The sequence below is a fragment of the Eriocheir sinensis genome, chromosome 66 (genome assembly GCF_024679095.1).
Source record: "Eriocheir sinensis breed Jianghai 21 chromosome 66, ASM2467909v1, whole genome shotgun sequence".
Classification (NCBI taxonomy): Eukaryota; Metazoa; Arthropoda; class Malacostraca; order Decapoda; family Varunidae; genus Eriocheir; species Eriocheir sinensis.
This window is the reverse complement of record NC_066574.1, coordinates 2,378,573-2,396,399: the sequence shown is the minus strand read 5'-3', so window position 1 is coordinate 2,396,399 and position 17,827 is coordinate 2,378,573. Positions and strand designations below refer to the sequence as shown.

The 17,827-nt window shown below is 42.7% G+C and overlaps 2 protein-coding genes across 2 annotated transcripts in view; one reads left to right on the top strand and one right to left on the bottom strand.

Moving 5' to 3' along the window:
* LOC126987713 (inactive hydroxysteroid dehydrogenase-like protein 1) overlaps positions 1–17,827 on the top strand; it is a 123,275-nt gene that overhangs the window by 19,591 nt on the left and 85,857 nt on the right. The gene's annotated exons all lie outside the window — the stretch shown is intronic.
* The window catches only part of LOC126987712 (diuretic hormone receptor-like), an 82,619-nt gene that overhangs the window by 11,010 nt on the left and 53,782 nt on the right, over positions 1–17,827 (bottom strand). The window contains exons 3-7 of the mRNA XM_050844910.1: positions 14,320–14,518; positions 5,008–5,101; positions 3,977–4,064; positions 3,516–3,596; positions 1,276–1,325 (exon numbers count right to left, since the gene is read on the bottom strand). Of these exons, the coding sequence (XP_050700867.1) occupies positions 1,276–1,325; positions 3,516–3,596; positions 3,977–4,064; positions 5,008–5,101; positions 14,320–14,518 (512 nt within the window). The remainder of the gene's footprint in view (positions 1–1,275; positions 1,326–3,515; positions 3,597–3,976; positions 4,065–5,007; positions 5,102–14,319; positions 14,519–17,827) is intronic.

Sequence of the window (17,827 nt, the reverse complement as noted above, 5' to 3'; positions counted from 1 at the left end):
TATGTAAATCTATGTAAATATCTCTCTTCCTTACCCTTTTCTTTATCACATTTTGTCTTCTCTGTGTTGTCTCTTCCGTCTGACTAATTACCTCATTTTTCTGTCTTTCCAGGTACGTTGATGTGTCTTCGTTGTCCCCGTCAGGCGAGGTAACAAGTATTTATCTCCGTTCATTAATTAGGACTCAGTTAAGCTTGTCTAAATAACGAGACAGAGTATGCCAGTTTATCTCCACTTTTCTTCATCTCTTATGGGTATTAACTATGATTTTCCACGGCGTCCGACTACGAATTCATGCAAAAAGATCTTGATCGGTTTATTCAGTGGTTCGTCAAGTGGCAAATGGCCTTCAACCTTCGTACTTTGGGTCCTCTTCCTTCTCTTCCATCCAGCATAGTTTTTCTTTTTACTTCAGACCGTATATATATAAATGTCCTTACCAACGCAGTCACGCCTCGTCTGTACAGCTCCGTAGCCATAGACTGTACGTTTGATATCTGCTTGCCTCAAAACACGCACAACTTGCTTCCTTCCTTCGACTCCGACTTCAGGAAATCTTAAGGTTGCGACTCCGACTCCAGGAAATCTTAAGGTTGCGACTCCGACTCCAGGAAATCTTAAGGTTGCGACTCCGACTCCAGGAAATCTTAAGGTTGCGACTCCGACTCCAGGAAATCTTAAGGTTGCGACTCCGACTCCAGGAAATCTTAAGGTTGCGACTCCGACTCCAGGAAATCTTAAGGTTGCGACTCCGACTCCAGGAAATCTTAAGGTTGCGACTCCGACTCGGACTCCACCGACTCTGCATTATAGTCGTAGGCAAATCGAATCCAGCCACACTATACCACACAACACCCAGCCATAAAACAGTACACGTATCGTAAAGGACTCCGATTCCGACTCCACCGACTCTGCAGTATAGTAGTAGGCAAATCGAATCCAGCCACACTACACCACACAACACCCAGCCACACAACATAACACGTATCGTAAAGGACTCCGATTCCGACTCAACACCCCCGTTCCTTATTCATATCTCCGTTGCACATTCTCTCTCTCACTCTCACGTACACTCACTCACACAAACATACACTTGCACACACACACTCACACTTACATTTGTCATCTCCTTACCTTAAAACACACACTTCATGCTTCGTTCACTATTCATATCTCCATTTTACATTCTCTTTCACTCACACCCACACACACCCACACAGTCTTGCCTTGCTCTGGTGAACAAGCTTTTTAACATTACGTGAATTCCAGACTTACATGAGTTGACTTGACGGCGACCCACACGATGATGATTGGTACTGGAACACCTGTGAAAGGGAAGATAGATCACCTGCGTTACCTGTGTTGGGGTACTGATATGTGTGTATGTGTGTGTGTGTGTGTATGTAATAATAGAAATAGTAATGATAATAATAATAATCTCTCTCCTTCTCTCACTCTTTATCGTATTATGTAGTGCGTGATGAGTGATGAAAAGGAGACGAAGGAAAATAAGAAAAAAAAATAATGAAAAAGAAAAAGGAAGAATTGGTACTAGAGGAAAGAAAGGGGAACAACAAACAGATAAAGAGGAATGCAAATGGAGATGCATAATACAACAACGTGTGTGTGTGTGTGTGTGTGTGTGTGTGTGTGTGTGTGTGTGTGTGTGTGTGTGTGTGTGTTGTGTTGTGTTGTGTTGTGTTGTGTTGTGTTGTGTTGTGTTGTGTTGTGCTATGTTATGCTATGCTATGTTATGTTATGTTATGTTATGTTATGTTATGTTATGTTATGAACATAACATAACATGACATGACATGACATGACATGACATGACATGACATGACATGACATAACATAACACAGCATGACATAACATAACATAACATAACATAACATAAGTTAACATAACATAACATAACAAGTAAACATAACATAACGTAACATAAGTTAACATAAGCTAACATAGCATAACATAACATAAATTAACATAACATAGCATAAGTTAACAAAACATGACATAAGTAAACATAACATAACATAACATATCATAACATAACACAGCATAACATAAGTTAACATAACATAACATAACATAGGTTAACATAACATGACATAACATAACATAAGTTAACATAGCATAAGTCAACATAACATAAGTTATGTTATGTTATGTTAACTTGTATTATGTTATGCTATGTTAGCTTGTGTTATGCTATGTTATGTTAACTTGTGTTATGTTATGTTAACTTATGTTATGTTATAGGAACATAAGAACATAAGAACGCAGGAGTCTACAAGAGGCCGGTAGGCCTATACGAGGCAGCTCCTTTGACCCTAAGCTCCCGTGTATCTAACCCCACCTAATATCGCTGTCCATGAATTTATCTAGTCTATTTTTGAATGTGACAATTGTATTGGCACTCACCACATGACTGCTAAGCCTATTCCACTCATCCACCACCCTGTTAGTAAACCAATTTTTGCCTATGTCCCTGTTGAATCTGAATTTATCCAGTTTAAACCCATTACTTCGTGTCCTACCCGGTTCTCTTACCAACAAAACCTTATGAATGTCTCCCTTATTAAAGCCCTTCATCCATTTATAAACCTCGATCATGTCTCCACGCACCCTTTCCACGCACCCACCGTTTCCCGGAGATGTTATGCTATGTTATGTTATGTTATGTTAACTTATGCTAACTTATGCTATGTTAACGTTAACTTATTTTATGTTAACTTATGCTATGTTAGCAGGACAAGTTAAGGTTATAATATACAAGCTTAGAGGATTATTTTAGTTTCCCTTTCGTTGTTATTTCATATTCTAATGCGTCTTTCTTTGTACAGAGAGAGAGAGAGAGAGAGAGAGAGAGAGAGAGAGAGAGAGAGAGAGAGAGAGAGAGAGAGAGAGAGAGTGTGTGTGTGTGTGTGTGTGTGTGTGTGTGTGTGTGTGTGTGTGTGTGTGTGTGTGTTTTGTTAGCAGGACAAGTTGAGGTCATAAGAAACAAGCTTTGAGGAGCATTTTTCAGTCTCCCGTTCGCTGTTATTTCTTATTCTAATCATAAATCTAATGCATCTTTCTTTATGTTGAGTCAGAGAGAGGGAGGGAAGGGTAGGAAGGGAGGGAAGGCCAGGCTCCGGGAAACGCGGATTACAATCTTTTAATCTCCAGATGTTTGATGTTCAATAGTTCATTTAGCTTAAGTCTTTAGGGGGCTTGAAGAAGATAGATAGATGTAAAGAGAGAGAGAGAGAGAGAGAGAGAGAGAGAGAGAGAGAGAGAGAGAGAGAGAGAGAGAGAGAGAGAGAGAGAGAGAGAGAGAGAGAGAGAGAGAGAGAGAGAGAGAGAGAGAGAGAGAGAGAGAGAGAGAGAGAAAATTGTAAGGGAGGCTGCGTACTAATCATCATATACACACCAAATCAATTCCCTAGAGAGCTTACTTACATATATTCCTTTACGTGCGAACTAAATGGAAAGGGAGGGAGTGTTAGGTGCGTACGATTTGGTTACTCACCCCAGCCGATGAGCGTATACATCCGAAGTTTGATGTTGTCCACCGAGAACGTCTTCACAACCAGCATGTAAAGGTAGAAGCCTGGAGATAGATAGATAGATAGGTAGATAGATACAAGAGGTAAGTTTAGTTCTAATGAGTGTTTTTTCACATCCACAGTTTAAAAAGCCACGTCAGATTATCACAAGGCTCTTAAAACTATCCATCGAAATACTACTAGCACACACAACCTCTGCAAAAGCCCAAACTCACGAATTTGACAAGGCTTTCGTAAGAGTTTTTAGCATTTCCGGGGCTAGTGTAAAGACTCTGGTGGTATAGTTTGACCCTTCCTCTGTACCGTGAACCTGAGAAAACACTCATTAGAACCCGACTGACCTCCTTGCCAAATGTGAGTGTTTGAATCCCGAAATGTTGGACAATGTGAAACTCGTGATCAGGTCAGAGCTCATAGTACTTACCCTCGACGAACATCCACAAGAAACTGGTGAGAGTGAAGTAGTTGAGGAAGACGAGGAAAGAGCAGTTCACGCTGACGGGGACGAGCGTCTGTTGAGGGAAGTTAAAGAAAAGCAGTTAGTTGAAAGAATTGAGAGGACGCTTCAAGGTATGTGTGTTTATGCAGGAACGAAAAGCAGTTAGTTGAAAGAATTGAGAGGAAGCTTCAAGATAACCGATGTATAATGTGTCTGTTTATGCAGGAACGAAAATCAGTTAGTTGAAAGAATTGAGAGGAAGCTTGAAGGTAACCGATGTATAGAGTGTCTGTTTATGCAGGAACGAAAATCAGTTAGTTGAAAGAATTGAGAGGAAGCTTCAAGATAACCGATGTATAATGTGTCTGTTTATGCAGGAACGAAAATAAGCTAGTTGTGTTACTGTAGTTGGTTGTGAGGATGATATGAAGAAGGTAACAGTGATATTGGTGGTCGGGGTTGTGGTGAAGGAATTAATAAGAAAGAATGGATGAAAAAATAAACAGATATAGGTCCGCAATCTCCGCATTCTTAACTAAACGTCTCTGCGTCTCAGTTCGCCCGTTTGAAAGCCTCTCGTACAAGTTGCCAAGGGGATATTGATGGAGTGTTCTGTGATCCTGGTGATAGTTTTCCCACCGCGCCGTTTGCTACCGATAATGTAAAAATACTGTAGTTCATCTCGTAGTATGTAATAAAATGAATATAAAACGGTGTGTAAAATGTGGGTTTGATTGAGATCGCTTCGGCGGCAAACGTTCAACGAAAGCAAAAAAAGAAACGAGAATCTGAATAACAAGTTGTGCGTTGAGCGAGGTTACGATTTTTTTTTTGATTTGTGGATATTCTGTATTTTTCTTTACATTCTCTCTCTCTCTCTCCTTGACCCATTGTGCAGAGGTCGTGTCAAACTATCTCTGGGATCGCAAAAACACTCCACGAAAACACCCCAAGCAATTTCTACGACGAGAGGCTTTTCCAACGGGCGAACTAAACACGGGACTCTTGATCCTTACCTGTATCGAAGCGCAGATGATCCAGAAGAGGTTGTGGAGCAGGTAAGTGGACAGCAGGTTGGCGTGGATGGTGTTACGCAGACACCTCAGGTCCCTCCGGGGAGACAAGAATAAAGGTACAGAAAATTTACTGGCGTGTGTGTGTGGGGGATGGGTTGGAATGGGAAGGGGTGGTAGGTGGGGGGGAGGGGGGTGATGTGTGTGTGAGAGAGAGAGAGAGAGAGAGAGAGAGAGAGAGAGAGAGAGAGAGAGAGAGAGAGAGAGAGAGAGAGAGAGAGAGAGAGAGAGAGAGAGAGAGAGAGAGAGAGAGAGAGAGACAAACAAACACAAAGTAAGGGCATGTGGAAAGTAAATTTGTCACACCCGGCTATCGAATGCTGATCAAAATATATACAGCGGGAAGGGGAACGCAATATTAGCAGAGGAAAGATGAATAATTGGGTGGGAAGGAGAGGGAGAGAATGAAGTCGAGGGTTGGCCCCGTATGTAGGAGGCGGAAGGTGTGAAAGGGTATTATAACAGCAGTGAAGAAAATGAGAATATGAGAAACGTTTTGACAATAGCAAAAGAGAAAAAAAGGAGGGAAGGGAAGGGTGGTTAGTTGCTCGTAAGGGAAGGAAAGATGTGTGAGAGGTGAAGTTAGGGAGGGAGGAAGGTAAGGAGAAAGGGAACCGGAGTCAAAAAAGATTAAAAGAGAATGAGAAAGGTTTTGACAATAGCCGGAGAGAGTTAACAAGGTAGATGAAGGAAGGGAAAGGAGGGTTCGTGGTTATTTGTAAGAAAAGGGAAGGGTGCGAGAGTTGAAGGAAACAAGGGAGGAAGGGAACAGAGGTCAAAAAGATGAAAAGGGGAAACATAATGAAAAGTTAAATATATGTGCAAGGGAAAGAGACAGAAAGAGAAAGAAGAAATGATGTAAAAAAAACGAAGGAAGGAAGGGACGCGTAGGAAACAACAACAACAACAACAACAACAACAACAACAACAACAACAATTGGTAGAGCTTACGTAGAGGAAGAGAAAAAAGAAGAAAGAAGAATAGAGCAAGCGAAAAGAGAGAGAGAGAGAGAGAGAGAGAGAGAGAGAGAGAGAGAGAGAGAGAGAGAGAGAGAGAGAGAGAGAGAGAGAGAGAGAGAGAGAGAGAGAGAGAGAGAGAGAGAGAGAGAGAGAGAGAGAGAGAGAGAGAGAGAGAGAGAGAGAGAGAGAGAGAGAGAGAGAGAGAGAGAGAGAGAGAGAGAAGGGGAAAAGTAAAGATAAGAAACTAAAAATAGCTTTGAGTGGGAGAAAACTGCCAGAGAAATCACTCACGCAAATATTGAAAAAATATGAACAGAATCGAAGCGGATGTCGTTGTGTTGTGTGATGGCGGATGTTGTGACAATTTTTTATATATACGCTGGAAAAAAAAGTCACGCTGTATTTAAAGCCACATTCACCGCTGCGAGAAATATGAGAAAAAGGAAAGTATAAAATCTCTTTGAATTATTATTATTATTATTATTATTATTATTATTATTATTATTATTATTATTATTATTATTATTATTATTATTATTATTATTATTATTATTATTATTATTATTATTATTATTATTATTATTATTATTATTATTATTATTATTATTTTTTTACTGAGATCCGTGAAAGGGCATTAAGGGAAAATAAAAACTATATTAATATATGTATGCATGTGTGTGTATGTATAATATATGTATGTATATGTGTGTGTATGGGGGGGGGGGAGGAGAGAGAAAGAGAGTGTGTGTGTGTGTGTGTGTGTGTGTGTGTGGGAGGGGTGTATGTAAATGTGTGTATATGTTTGTGTGTGGGCGATGTGTATGTATTTTTTTTTTTTTTGTGTGTGTGTGTGAGGGAGGTGGAGGTTGTTCAGAAGGGAGAAGAGGTAAAGAAAGGTAAAGAACGGTAAATAAAAGCAAATGAACAGGTAAATGAAAGTTGTGTGAGGCAAATAGAATGGTGAAGGAAGGATGATGCGAGGAAATAAAGGGCGGGAAAATGCATGAATAAACAGAGAAGTGATAAAACTGTGTGTGTGTGTGTGTGTGTGTGTGTGTGTGTGTGTGTGTGTGTGTGTGTGTGTGTGTGTGTGTGTGTGTGTAAAAATAAAAAAATAAAAATGTTGCTCCAGCTCTTGACTTCTGATGCATTATAAAAGCCACGCTCTCCCAAGGGATTCCACACTTCCTAAACCTAAGCCGCTGTTCCTCTCTTCGCCTTTTTCTCCTTTTCGTGGTAATGTCTTCTGGCGCTTCGAAGACCTTATACGGCATGGAAAGATGCAACTATATGTATAAAAAGATTGAGGCAGACAAATGTATAATACGTCTTCAGTCCTATGTATCTTAATTATCTTCGTATCTTTATGTATCTCTGTGTCTTCCTATGTATCTTTATGTATCTCATATGTATCTCCGTGTCTGTGTGTCTCTGTGTCTCTCTATGTATCTCCGTGGTCAGCTTGGTGAAAAACTACTTTGACGCGAGTGGAATGAAAGCTTTTAGACGTTGGAATAGGACGGGAATGTGTTTTTGTGTTGTTTTATTCTTAGTCTCGTTTTTATGTTTGTTTTGCTACCTGGGTCGTGTGTGTGTATGTGTGGGAGGGGAAGGGGGAGTGTGTGTGTGTGTGTGTGTGTGTGTGTGTGTGTGTGTGTGTGTGTGTGTGTGTGTGTGAGACAGGCGGGAGGGAAGGTGTTCTTAAAATTTAATGTGTTAAATGGGATGTACTACGATTGGTGGCGCTGCTGCTAAATAATATAAACTGCCTGTGGGTACATCTACTTCTACTACTACTACTACTTCTATTACCACTACTACTACTACTACTACTACTATCATCGTTGCTGTTGCTGTTTCTCGTGTCATCAAGGCTTCCGCTTATAGCAACACACGCCTAGGGAAGGGAAGGGAAAGGGAGGGAAGGGAAGGAAAGGAAAGAAAGGTAGGGATGGGAAGGGAGGAGAAGGAGAAGGAAAGGGAAGGGAAGGGAAGGGAAGAGAAGGCAAGGAAAGGCAAGTAAAGGAAGGGGAAAGAAGTGCAGGGCAGGAAAGGTGGGAAAGAGAAGAGAAGGGAAGGGCAGCGAAGGGATGGGAAGGGCAAGGAAGGGAACGAAAGTTGAAGGGAAGGGAAGGGATGGGTAGGGGAGGGTAGGGAAGGAAAGGGAAAGGGAGGAAGACAAGGGGAGGGAAGGAAAGGAAGGGGAAGGAAGTGCAGGGCAGGAAAGGTAGGGAAGGGAAAGGAAGGGAAGGGTAGGGAAGTGAAGGGACGGGAAGGGATGGGTAGGGGAGGGTAGGGAAGGAAAGGGAAAGGAAGAAAGAGCAGGGGAGGGACGGGAAGAGAAAGGAAAGGAAGGGGAAGGAAGTGCAGGGTAGGAAAGGTAGGGGAGGGAAAGGAAGGGCAGGGAGAGGGAAGGAGACGAGGATGCTTCGGTGAGCCTCTTAATGACATCGTTACCGCTGTTTCCTGTCCCGCCCTTCGTCCCGCGCGGGTTTCTGCCGTACGAGCCTCGGGTGGCCGTGGCGTGGAGTGTTTTCGTGAGGTCTCGTGATGTGAGCGGCTGTCCGTCTGGTTGGGTGATTTTCTTTAATTTACGTTCTGCCCTGCTGCGTGTGGAAATGTTACCGACACATCTCTTTTCCAGTTGCTTGAGGAAGGGTTTGTGTGTGTATCTGTCTCTGTCTATTTATCTGTATCTGTCTGTCTATCTCTTCTTCTATCTATCCATCAATACTGCTCCTATAAGATTGATTGATAGTTTATTGTTACCGACACGCCTCCTTTTCAGTTGCTTGAGGAAGGGTTTGTGTGTGTATCTGTCTCTGTCTATTTATCTGTATCTGTCTGTCTATCTCTTCTTCTATCCATCCATCAATACTGCTCCTATAAGACTGGTTGATAGTTTATTGTTACCGACACGTCTCCTTTTCAGTTGCTTGAGGAAGGGTTTGTGTGTGTATCTGTCTCTGTCTATTTATCTGTATCTGTCTGTATCTCTTCTTCTATCTATCCATCAATACTGCTCCTATAAGATTGATTGATAGTTTATTGTTACCGACACGCCTCCTTTTCAGTTGCTTGAGGGAGGGTTTGTGTGTGTATCTGTCTCTATCTGTCTATCTGTATCTGTATCTGTCTGTCTATCTCTTCTTCTATCTATCCATCTATGCTGCTCCTATAAGACTGATTGATAGTTTATTGTTGCAAGTAAACAACAAGGGAGAAGGGAGGAACATGCCATCCCAACCCCCAGGCAGGGCAGAATGTGATTATACAACTAGTAATACATGTGTGGGCAGCACCATGAAACTAAAAAGATACAATGGTAGGAATGAATGCACAACAAGGGAAGGGGGCGGTACCTGCCGGCCTCCCTAACTCCTATACGAGATAATAGAGATAAGCGGTCAGAAGAGAGGCCAATTTCGGAATGGAGAAGTGTCTTGATGCCCTACAAAAAAATCTACAGCCAGCGCCGGGACTTATTGGTACCTGATTGGCGGATTTCAAAGGCGAGGGATTTTTTTTACTTTTCCCCGTGACTCATTGTGTGGACTTTGAACTCGGGACCTGACGAGTTCATCACTTCGGCGCGCTGAACGGGATCAAGGGACGCTGTTCTCAGACGCTTTCGGCCTTCGCATCAACTATTTCCAAAGGCCGACAAGGAGACTAAATGGGTTATAATAGTAAAATAGGAGAAGAAAAAGAAGAAAAAAAAGAAAGAGGAAAAGAAAAAAGAAAAAGAAGACGAATGAGACGAGGAAGCCGAAAGCGAAGAAGATGAAGAAGAAGACAAAGAAGACGAAGAAGAAAAAGAAAAAGAAGAAGAAATTGAAGATCTTGTAAGCAAAGCAGAATTATCGAAGCAAAATATCATAGCTTCATTGTATATTTAACCCTAATATCGACGAAACTATAATTTATCCATCCTTCTTGATATAGTAAAAAAAAATCCCTCATACCCAACCCACCAAGCACTGGCCAGCAAACCCAAACTTCACCAAACAAGCAAGAAGACTCGTTTTGCATAGTGTCCTGTTTGTCTGAGTCTCCACGTACACACCTAGACGACGCGTGCGAGCCTCCGTCTGTTGCTGGGGGACTTAAGCGGTACAGGGCAGAAGAGGGGAGAAGGAGGAGAGGAGGGGAAGGGAACAGGTAGCGTGCGGCCTATAACCCTGTCTCGATGGGAAGGGAAGGGGCGGTAGGTGGTGCTGTCTCTAAGGAGAGGGGACGTAGACAGTAAAGGGGAAGGTGGGAGAGGGAAAGGTAAGGGAAGGAGAAAGGAAGAAGTAGAGGAGAGGGGAAGGGAACTGGACGGTGAAAGGTTAGGGAAGGGAAAGGAAAGCTGGGTGAAGTGAGAGAAGGAAAGGTAAGGGGAAGGGGAGAGGTGAAGGTAAGGAAGGAGATAGGAAGTGAGAGAAGAAAAGGAAAGGGAAGGGAAAGGTGAAAGGTTAGGGAAGGGAAAGGAAAGCTGGGTGAAGTGAGAGAAGGAAAGGTAAGGGGAAAGGGAGAGGTAAAGGTAAGGAAGGAGATAGGAAGTGAGAGAAGGTAAGGGAAGGGAAGGGGGTCGGTGAGGGTGAGAGCGTAAGGTAAGGGAAGAAGGGAAGAGCGAGGAAAGTGATAGAAGGAAAACTTTGGTAAGGGAAGAGGGGAAGAGTAAGACCAAGGGAAGGGGAGAGCACATAACACCATATCCGCCGTCACCTGAGACCGGCCTCCCTCGCCCCTCCCGCGGGACTCAGGTGCGCCATAAATGGCTAAGTACGCCATCAGAGCGGCTCCAGAGGCATCACACCTTATTTTACTGGCGCCCGAGAATCACCCGAAGTTAGTATTATTTTATTTATTTTCCACCCAGAGTCTGACATGCGCTGCCCCGCCCCGCCCCGCCCGGCCCCGCCCCTCTCCGCCCCTCCCAGTTCGTTTCGTCTCACTAGCAGAGCCAGTAAGGGAGACGGTGGCTGAGTGGTTAGCGTGCCGGCGCCGCTTCCAGATGGACGCTGGTTCGTGTCCCGCCCGCTCCCACAAACTGGGATTTTTCAGTCATCCCCGAGTGGCCTAAGACTACCCACATGCTGTCCTGCAGACCACCTATCAACCCGGTCTCTAGATTCTCTTTATAAAAAGAGGATCAAAGATAAGCTCCGAGGGACAGAATGAGCCAAACAAGATGGCGCCTCTATAAACAATTGTCAGCGCCATAACGGGTTGGGGCGGACTATCAGGCCCAACAAGAAAGCCTACCGGCGCTATAGGCTGAAACGTAAAAAAAGTCCCCTCATGCCTTAGAGTTGGCTCCCTCGGAAAGCACGATTCCATGTTCTTGGCGTTGCTTATGAGTGGATCTATACGCAAGGAAGCTGCTGGAAGAGGTGGGAGATGAAGCATCTATGGAACTTCACTTTATTTTTTCCATTTTCTGTGACACTCAAGCTCCTCATGGCCTAGAGTTGCCTCCCTCGCAAAGCACGACTCTTATGTTCTCGCCGTTTGCTTATGAGTGCATCTTTAGGCGAGGAAGCTGCACGGACCAGGAAAAGACGGGGGCATCATTACACACGCGCGCCGGGCCGGGACCAGGTCTGTCGCCGGGCGTTTCAATCAGGCAAGGCAAACGACATCGATCACCGCGCTGTGTGCCTTCCCGTCGCTCCTTCAGTCCGGAGATTTACGAGTCGGTGTGTTGGCGTCGCGATCCTTTACTTTGTCTTCCGAACGTGATCTGTTTGCGCGGGGCATTTAGTGCTGGGTTCGATTCCTTAAGGTATTGACCGTGGACAGACCAAGGACTTGATGGGTCGTATTCTTAACCCGGTAGCTGCGGGGATCATGTTTCTAAAAGGCCCCTCTAAGCGAGAAAAGTGAGAAAAATCATCACTCACGCAAACCATTTCATAATATATATCAACGCATTTGTGATCAGTTTATGCATCATCTATTTTTGGGGCGTTTATGTCATGGCAAAAATTTGGCCCGTCGCTGGTACACGGTAAAACCACAAATTTGGCCCGTCGCTGGTACACGGTAAAACCACAAATTTGGCCCGTCGCTGGTACACGGTAAAGCCACAAATTTGGCCCGTCGCTGGTACACGGTAAAGCCACAAATTTGACCCGTCGCTGGTACACGGTAAAGCCACAAATTTGGCCCGTCACTGGTACACGGAAAAAGCCACAAATTTGGCCCGTCGCTGCTACACGGTAAAGCCACAAATTTGGCCCGTCGCGTCTACCGGGTTAAACATTTCGGAGCCCAAGTATACATATCTGATAAAACTTTCGTAGAAGTTGTGGGCCTTCCCTGGGGTAGTTTTTTGACTCTGGTAGTATTTTGACAAAGCTTTCGTAATATGAACGTGTAAAAAAACCTCCCAAGAACGTATTTAACCTTCCTTCATTGTTATGTTCTCAGTGTAATAAAGCTGAACTAAATAGAAGAATCAATGTTAAGCTGATAAAGCAAAGTCACGCAAACAGTCTTATTATGCAAACACGTGTTCAGAACAGATTAAAACTGTTATCGAATTCTTATCCAGTGTTGTGTTCTTCATTGTACTGAAAATGAGCTGAATAGAATTGATGCTTTGTTAATAAAGTCCCACAAACGACCTTTAGCATGCAAACTAGGAGCAGTAAATAGCGGGCTTTTTTTCATTATTTTTTTTTTTTTTTTACGCCCTTGCACTGTCTCCTCTGCTGTAAACAAACAAACAAACAAACAAACGCGCGTAGTAGTAGTACATTCAATGACGGTAATCACGGTAGACGACAACAACAGCAGCACCAAAGTAAATAATAACAGGCATAAAAGCGAGCAGGTTATGAGGGAAAGGGGTGTCACAGCTGATAGCGTGGAGCACTAATGTCAGGCGTCACGAGCAACTGGGACCAGAAGAACAGGACGCGCAAGGCAGAAGTTACTGGCGACAACATATAAGAGCGGCCGACCCCGTCAAGGATTAATAAGATAGAGAAGAAGAAGAAGAAGAAGAAGAACACCAATGCCGAGCGTCACGACACACACACAGGAAGGAAAAAAAAGTAAGGAAGTAATTTGCTGCGGCTATTTCAGGAGGCAAATGCCGTGTGACCTCCGTACGAATTTGTGATACTTTTTGAGGGTAATTGAAACCAGTGATTCTTAGACAAAATTCGTGTCCCCAGGAGATAAAGAAACGTGAATTCGGTGAAGAGGAAGAAAAAAAGTAAGGAAGTAATTTGCTGCGGCTATTTCAGGAGGCAAATGCCGTGTGACTTCCGTACGAATTTGTGAAACTTGTTGAGGGTAACTGAAACCAGTGATTCTTAGACAAAATTCATGTCCCCAGAAGATAAAGAAACGTAAATTCGATGAAGAGGAAGAGAAAAAAAGTTAGGAGCTAATTTGCTTTGGGTATTTCAGGAGCAAATGCCGTGTGACTTCCGTACGAATTTGTGATACTTGCTGAGGGTAATTGAAACCAGTGATTCTTAGACAAAATTCATGTTTCCAGAAGATGAAGAAACGTAAATTCGATGAAAAGGAAGAAAACAAAGTAAGGAAGTAATTTGCTTTGGGTATTTTGGGAAGCAACGGGCGTGACTTCCATACGAATTTGGGAGACTTGTTGAGGGTAATTGAAACCTGTCATTCTTAGGCAATATTCGTGTTTCCAGAAGACGAACACGAAGGGAAAAAGTAAGGTAGTAATTTGCTTCGGCTATTTTGGGAAGCAACGGGCGTGACTTCCGTACATATTAGTGTACATATTAGTGATGCTTGTTGAGGGTAATTGAAACATGTCATTCTTAGGCAACATTCGTGTTTCCAGAAGACGAACACGAAGGGAAAAAGTAAGGAAGTAATTTGCTTCGGCTATTTCGGGAAAAGCAAACAATAGCCGTGACTTTAATACAAATTAGCAAAACTTGAGGAAGAGGAAGAGGGCGAGAGAAAGAAAGGGTCAGGGTCCATCATTACAGTTAGGAGACCAAGCAGACTAAGGAGACCAAGGAGACCAGAGACCAGCAAGGAATGAAGGGAGGAAATAAAAACCCATCCTCCCCCCCCTTCTCTCTCTCTCTCTCTCTCTCTCTCTCTCGTCATTAGTTGGAAGCAGACAGACAGTGATCGGTTTGTCGATAAGCCTTGGGGAAGAGAGAGAGAGAGAGAGAGAGAGAGAGAGAGAGAGAGAGAGAGAGAGAGAGAGAGAGAGAGAGAGAGAGAGAGAGAGAGAGAGAGAGAGAGAGAGAGAGAGAGAGAGAGAGAGAGAGAGAGAGAAAACACAACCTTCTAACCCAACCAACTTACTTCAGCGAGAGGAAGATGAAGAGGGCGAGCGTGACGGCGGCGAGGCTGAGCGAGTAGCCGAAGTAGAAGATGATTTGGTTGATGTAGGTCATCTTCTCCCGCTCGAGGCTCACCCCGTGCTCCTGCAGGTTGTGGCAGTCGGCGTAGGAGGCGTTGGAGGACCAGGTGCCGTTGGGGAAGCAGAGTAGCGTGGCATTATCTGTAGGGGCGACGAAATGGTATGGGTGAGGTCGTGGCTAAGAGAGATAGATAGATACAGATAGATATAAATAGAGTTGGTAAGGTGATTAGTGGGTTAGTTAGATGGATACAGAGATAGGATGCTGAGAGAGAGAGAGAGAGAGAGAGAGAGAGAGAGAGAGAGATAGAGATGAAAGAGATGAAAGAGATGAAAGCAGAGATTAAAATAGATAGATAGATAGATAGATAGATAGATAGATAGATAGATAGATAGACAGATAGATAGATAGACACGTTACTAGTACATTAAATTATTTGGTCGCTGCTTCATCATACGATTTTTTTATGTAAATTTTCTTTGATCTTTTTTTTATTTGTTACATATCATACCTTAATTTCCTGCTTATATAACATTCCAACGCCCTTCTCTCTCTCTCTCTCTTCTGTCAAGTCTAGAATTGCGTTTCCTGTCCTTTTTTTTCTCCTTTCTTTCTTTCTTTCTTTCTTTCTTTCTTTCTTTCTTTCCTTCTCGTTCTCCTCCTCATTTTCTGTCTCCCTTTTGCTCTAAGTTACTCGACCATTCAAATCATTCTTTTCTTTTCTCTTCGTCCTCTTTCTTCCATTCATTGTCTTCTTTTTCTTTCTTCTCTTCTTTCTTTTTCTTTTTCCGTTCTCTTTGGATTCAATTTCGTCTCTTCCTTATTGTTTTGACCTTCTGTTTCTACTATTGCTTTTGTTTTTTGTCTTTTTTCATTCTCTCTCAATTTTGTCTTTCTTTTCTTTTCGTTCTCTCTGGATTCATTTCTTTCATTCTCTCTCAATTTTGTCTATCGTGTTTTCTTCTTTTCATTCTTTTTTTCTCTCCTTTTCTTTTTCGTTCTCTTTGGATTCAATTTCGTCTCTTCCTTATTGTTTTCACCTTCTGTTTCTACTATTGCTTTTGTTTTTTGTCTTTTTTCATTCTCTCTCAATTTTGTCTATCGTGTTGTCTTCTTCTTTTCATTTTTTCACTTTTCTTTTTCGTTCTCTCTGGATTCAATTTCGTCTCTCACTCATTGTTTTCACCTTCTGTTTCTACTACTGCTTTTGTTTTTTGTCTTTTTTCATTCTCTCTCAATTTTGTCTATCGTGTTGTCTTCTTCTTTTCATTTTTTCACTTCTTTTCTTTTCCGTTCTCTCTGGATTCAATTTCGTCTCTTCCTCATTGTTTTCACCTTCTGTTTCTACTATTGCTTTTGTTTTTTGTCTTTTTCATTCTCTCATTCCTTTTTTCTCTTCTTTTCTTTTTCGTTCTGTCTTGCTTCTGTTTTCAACATGTGTACTTGGGCGCCGAAACGCTTTTATTTGTGGCCGTAACTTTCTTGATATGCAGATCCAAGGAAACACTACCGTACTCAAGACTCATTATGGACAAGTTTCTCATGCTTATTCATTTTAGCTTTTCCCCACTTAACATATTTTATTCTTCATTTAAGTATGTACCAAGAGAAGGAAGCGCTCTATGGCATGACGCTACGAATTCTCCAGCTTCTTCAATAACTAGATCAAAGGAAACACTGCTACGTACTACACGCTCGATAACACTTAATTAATTTTAGTTTCCAACATTCCGGCAAGGCAGTAGGAGAGGAGGCTATATATGGTTGGTATTCTCAGAAACTTCCGTCTCTCACATCAATTATTTCCAAGGGCCAAAAAGTTCCTATAAGCTTCTAATGAGTGATGGTATTTTTAAACGCTTCCACCTATCACATCAACTATTTCCAAAGGCCAAAAAGGAGATCAATCGGGTTCTAACGAGTGATTTTGTAGGTTCATGGCACAGAAGAAAGGTTAAACTATCACCAGGGTCATGAAACTACCCCTGGAAATGCCCACAACTCCTACGAACTATATACAAAGGCATAAAAAAAGATCAGTCGGGTTCTAATAAGTGTTTTTGTAGGTTCATGGCACAGAAGAAAGGTTAAACTACCACCAGGGTCATGAAACTACCCCTGGAAATGCCCTCAACTCCTACGAACTATTTCCAAGGGCCGAGAAAGAGATAGTCGGGTTCTAATGAGTGTTTTTCGTTGCACAGAAGAAAGGTTAAATTACCACCAGCGTCATTAAACTACCCCTGGAAATGGCCACAACTCCTAGAAAAGCCTTGTCTAATTAGTGAGCTTTGGCGCAAATATGTTTAAGTGTGTGTGTGTGTGTGTGTGTGTGTGTGTGTGTGTGTGTGTGTGTGTGTGTGTGTGTGTGTGTGTGTGTGTGTGTGTGTGTGTGTGTGTGTGTGTGTTAGTGTGTGTCGCATCCCTCCATTTTCTCTCTTGTCTTTTATCTATCTGAGCGTTTTTTTTATCTTATGATCCCTCGCGCTTTCTTCCTTTAATTACTTTCACTCACCTTTCGCATTTTATCTTCTTTGTCTTGATCTTTCCATTTATCCAGTTATTTCCTTTTAATTTCTCTAACCTCTTTTTCCCGCCCTCTCTCGCCCCGATCCTCTGACCCTCCCCGACCTTATCTCTTCCCACCCTTTTACGGTTCCTGCCCGCCACCTCCCTCCTCGATATCGCCTCGCTCACACTTAGCCGTTGATTGAAAACCCTTCGCCTTAACATAACGGTGGAGCGGCGCCTCGCGATCAATAGGGTTCCTTGTTTTCCGAAAGCACTCGAGCCAGCCCGCTTAGTCGTGTGCGCGTCGGTTATTTCTGATTGGAGTGAGGGATTGGTGGTTTGTCAGTGGTCTTAGGTGTAGGTATATTCAGTAACCTTTTTTTTTTACAGTAAAGGAAGCAACTCTAGGGCAAAAAAATAATTAAGAGAAAAAAAAAAACAGCCCGCTAATCACTGCTCCTATAAAAGAGAGTATAATAATAATATAGAGAGAGTATATATATATTTGACAAGGCTTTCTTAGGGTTGTGCAGGGGCATTTCCAGGGGATAGCTTCGTTGCCCTGGTGGTAGGCAATTTGACCCTTCTGTACCATGAGCCTAAACTACCGCTCAGAAGAAACCGACTGATCCGTTTTTGGTCTTTGGAAATGGTTGATGTGAGAGTCGAATGCGTCTATAACATACCGACCAAAGAGCTACACACGACCTTTTGTCACGAGTAAAACAGCAAATGCCTGTACAAAATAGCCATATACGTCGAAGCGGTGCACCTCACACATTAATATATCGTCACTTTCGTAAACAAACCGCCTAAGTCATTGTTTTCTACTTTACAGGAAGTCAGAAAAAGGAACTGTCATTATCTCATTCGGCTCAGGATTTAGGCAGAAATGAAGAGGCCAATTCTAGAACACTCAAACCCTGAATGACGAAGGC